General features: G+C 37.1%; 1 protein-coding gene across 1 annotated transcript in view; it reads right to left on the reverse strand.

The window, feature by feature from the left end:
- Nucleotides 1-1924, reverse strand: part of clu (clusterin) — a 14558-nt gene that overhangs the window by 8610 nt on the left and 4024 nt on the right. Inside the window, exons 2-3 of the mRNA XM_014015420.1 lie at nt 1194-1359; nt 970-1118 (exon numbers count right to left, since the gene is read on the reverse strand). Coding sequence (XP_013870874.1) covers nt 970-1118; nt 1194-1314 — 270 coding nt within the window. The 5' untranslated portion in view covers nt 1315-1359. The remainder of the gene's footprint in view (nt 1-969; nt 1119-1193; nt 1360-1924) is intronic.

The raw sequence follows: 1924 nt of genomic DNA on the forward strand, positions 1-1924 counted from the left end.
GTTTTGACCCTAGCAGTTATTTTTTTACTATTTTTAGATTGTATTTATTTTTTGCTACTTTTAGTTTAGTTAGCTAGCCTTTAGCTTCTTTAGCTTTTAAGTAGTCTTTTGTTACATGTAGTTAGGTAATGTTTAGTGGATTAGTTTTAGCTAGCCTTTAGCTACTTTTACATTTCTGCTACTGTTTTGTTACATTTAGTTAAAGATGTACTTTCACTACTTTAGCTTTTCATACTTGTTTTTAGCTTTTACTATTTTTACTTTCAGACTGTTTTGTTACTTTAAATAGCATTTGACTACTTTTAGCTTTTATACAGACTTGTGCTACTTTTAGTTTTTTCAGCTAGTCTTTTACATTAAACCTTTAGCTGGCCTTTAGCTATTTTCAGCTTTTATATAAATAAATTTGTGCTACTTTCATTGTTAGCTAGCCTTTCACTAAGCTTTTAGCTACTTTTACCTTTTTGCGATGCTCAGCTAGCCTACATTTAGCTGTAGCTACTATTTTGCCACTTTCAGTTATTAGCTAACCTGTGCTATTTTTAGCTTCTAGCTATTGTAGCGCTACTTTTGGCTTGCTTTTTAACATTTATATAGATTTTTTGCTATTTTTAGTTTTTTAGGCGGCCTTGTACTACATGTTGCTTTAAGCTAGCCTTTTGTTACTTTTAGCTTGTAGCTTCTGTTTTACTTTTTAGCAGTTTGCTACTTTTATTTTGGATATAGTCTTTGCTACCTTTAGCTCTTTTGTCAGTGTTCTGCTTCTTTTAGCTTTAACTTGGTTGATTTTTCGCATAAATTTCGGCTGTTCAGCATTAAGCGGTTAATATTTTTGCTTATAGTGAGTGTTAATTAATTACAGTGTTAATTAATTACAATTATTAATTAATTTTAAATACATGTTATATATTTAGCAAATGTAATTTTCTGTTGAAAACAAGTTTATGTCAGAATTGTTTTATTTTTTACGTCTTTCAGCTGTTTTGTTTTCTCCAGGTCGTCCACAAACTTCCTGTGGTCCTCTGAGGACTTCTGCATCACGCTCTTCATCTCCTTCACGCCGTCGATGGCGTTTTCGACCTGCTTGTCCAGGTACTTCTCTCCCAGGATGGAGATCTCTGTGAATCACAAACAACAGGGATGTTTGAACAAACCTCCGTGTGCTGCGTCTCTTCCAGTGTAAACAGACTCACCGTTCAGGTCGTCCGTGGACGGAGGCAGAATGCAGCTGGCCGAGGCCAGGAGAAGAGCCAACACAGCCAGGGACTCCCGGGACCCCTTCTTCTTCTTCATCATCAGCATCATCATTAACATCCTCTCTGCCTCTCAGATGGAGCAGCAGGAAGTAATGAGAAAACCCTGGAACACATAAAGAGTATTTATATCAACTGATTGATTTAAAGTTGTAATGACGTCATGGGTCCAGCAGGGGGCGGCAGAAACACAGACAGACTGCAGATGAAGCTACGCAGAAGAAAAACTGAGACGTTTGCTCAGCAGTTTGCACCATGACTCAGCAAAATGTAAAAATAACCTTTCATTATCTTATGTCTCATTAAACACAATGAGGTCAGGTCCAAACGAGCCTGGGATCAGAACCTCCGGAGGCCTTATATAACAGAAGAGCAGTCTCTCTCTCCTCTCTGATGTCGGCTGCAGTCACACGACCTCCATCCCTGAACAAACACGGAGGAATTCATGGAACTTCTCTCATCTACCTGCAGATTTTTACCCCTGGCTGTGTGCGTTTCTTCTCCCCTCCAAACACTTTATTCTGACTCTACTTTACTACTTTATTCTGACTCTATTTTACTACTTTATTCTGACTTTACTACTTTATTCTGACTCTATTTTACTACTTTATTCTGACTTTACTACTTTATTCTGACTCTATTTTACTACTTTATTCTGACTCTATTTTACT

This window comes from Austrofundulus limnaeus, unplaced genomic scaffold, assembly GCF_001266775.1.
Source record: "Austrofundulus limnaeus strain Quisiro unplaced genomic scaffold, Austrofundulus_limnaeus-1.0 Scaffold129, whole genome shotgun sequence".
Classification (NCBI taxonomy): Eukaryota; Metazoa; Chordata; class Actinopteri; order Cyprinodontiformes; family Rivulidae; genus Austrofundulus; species Austrofundulus limnaeus.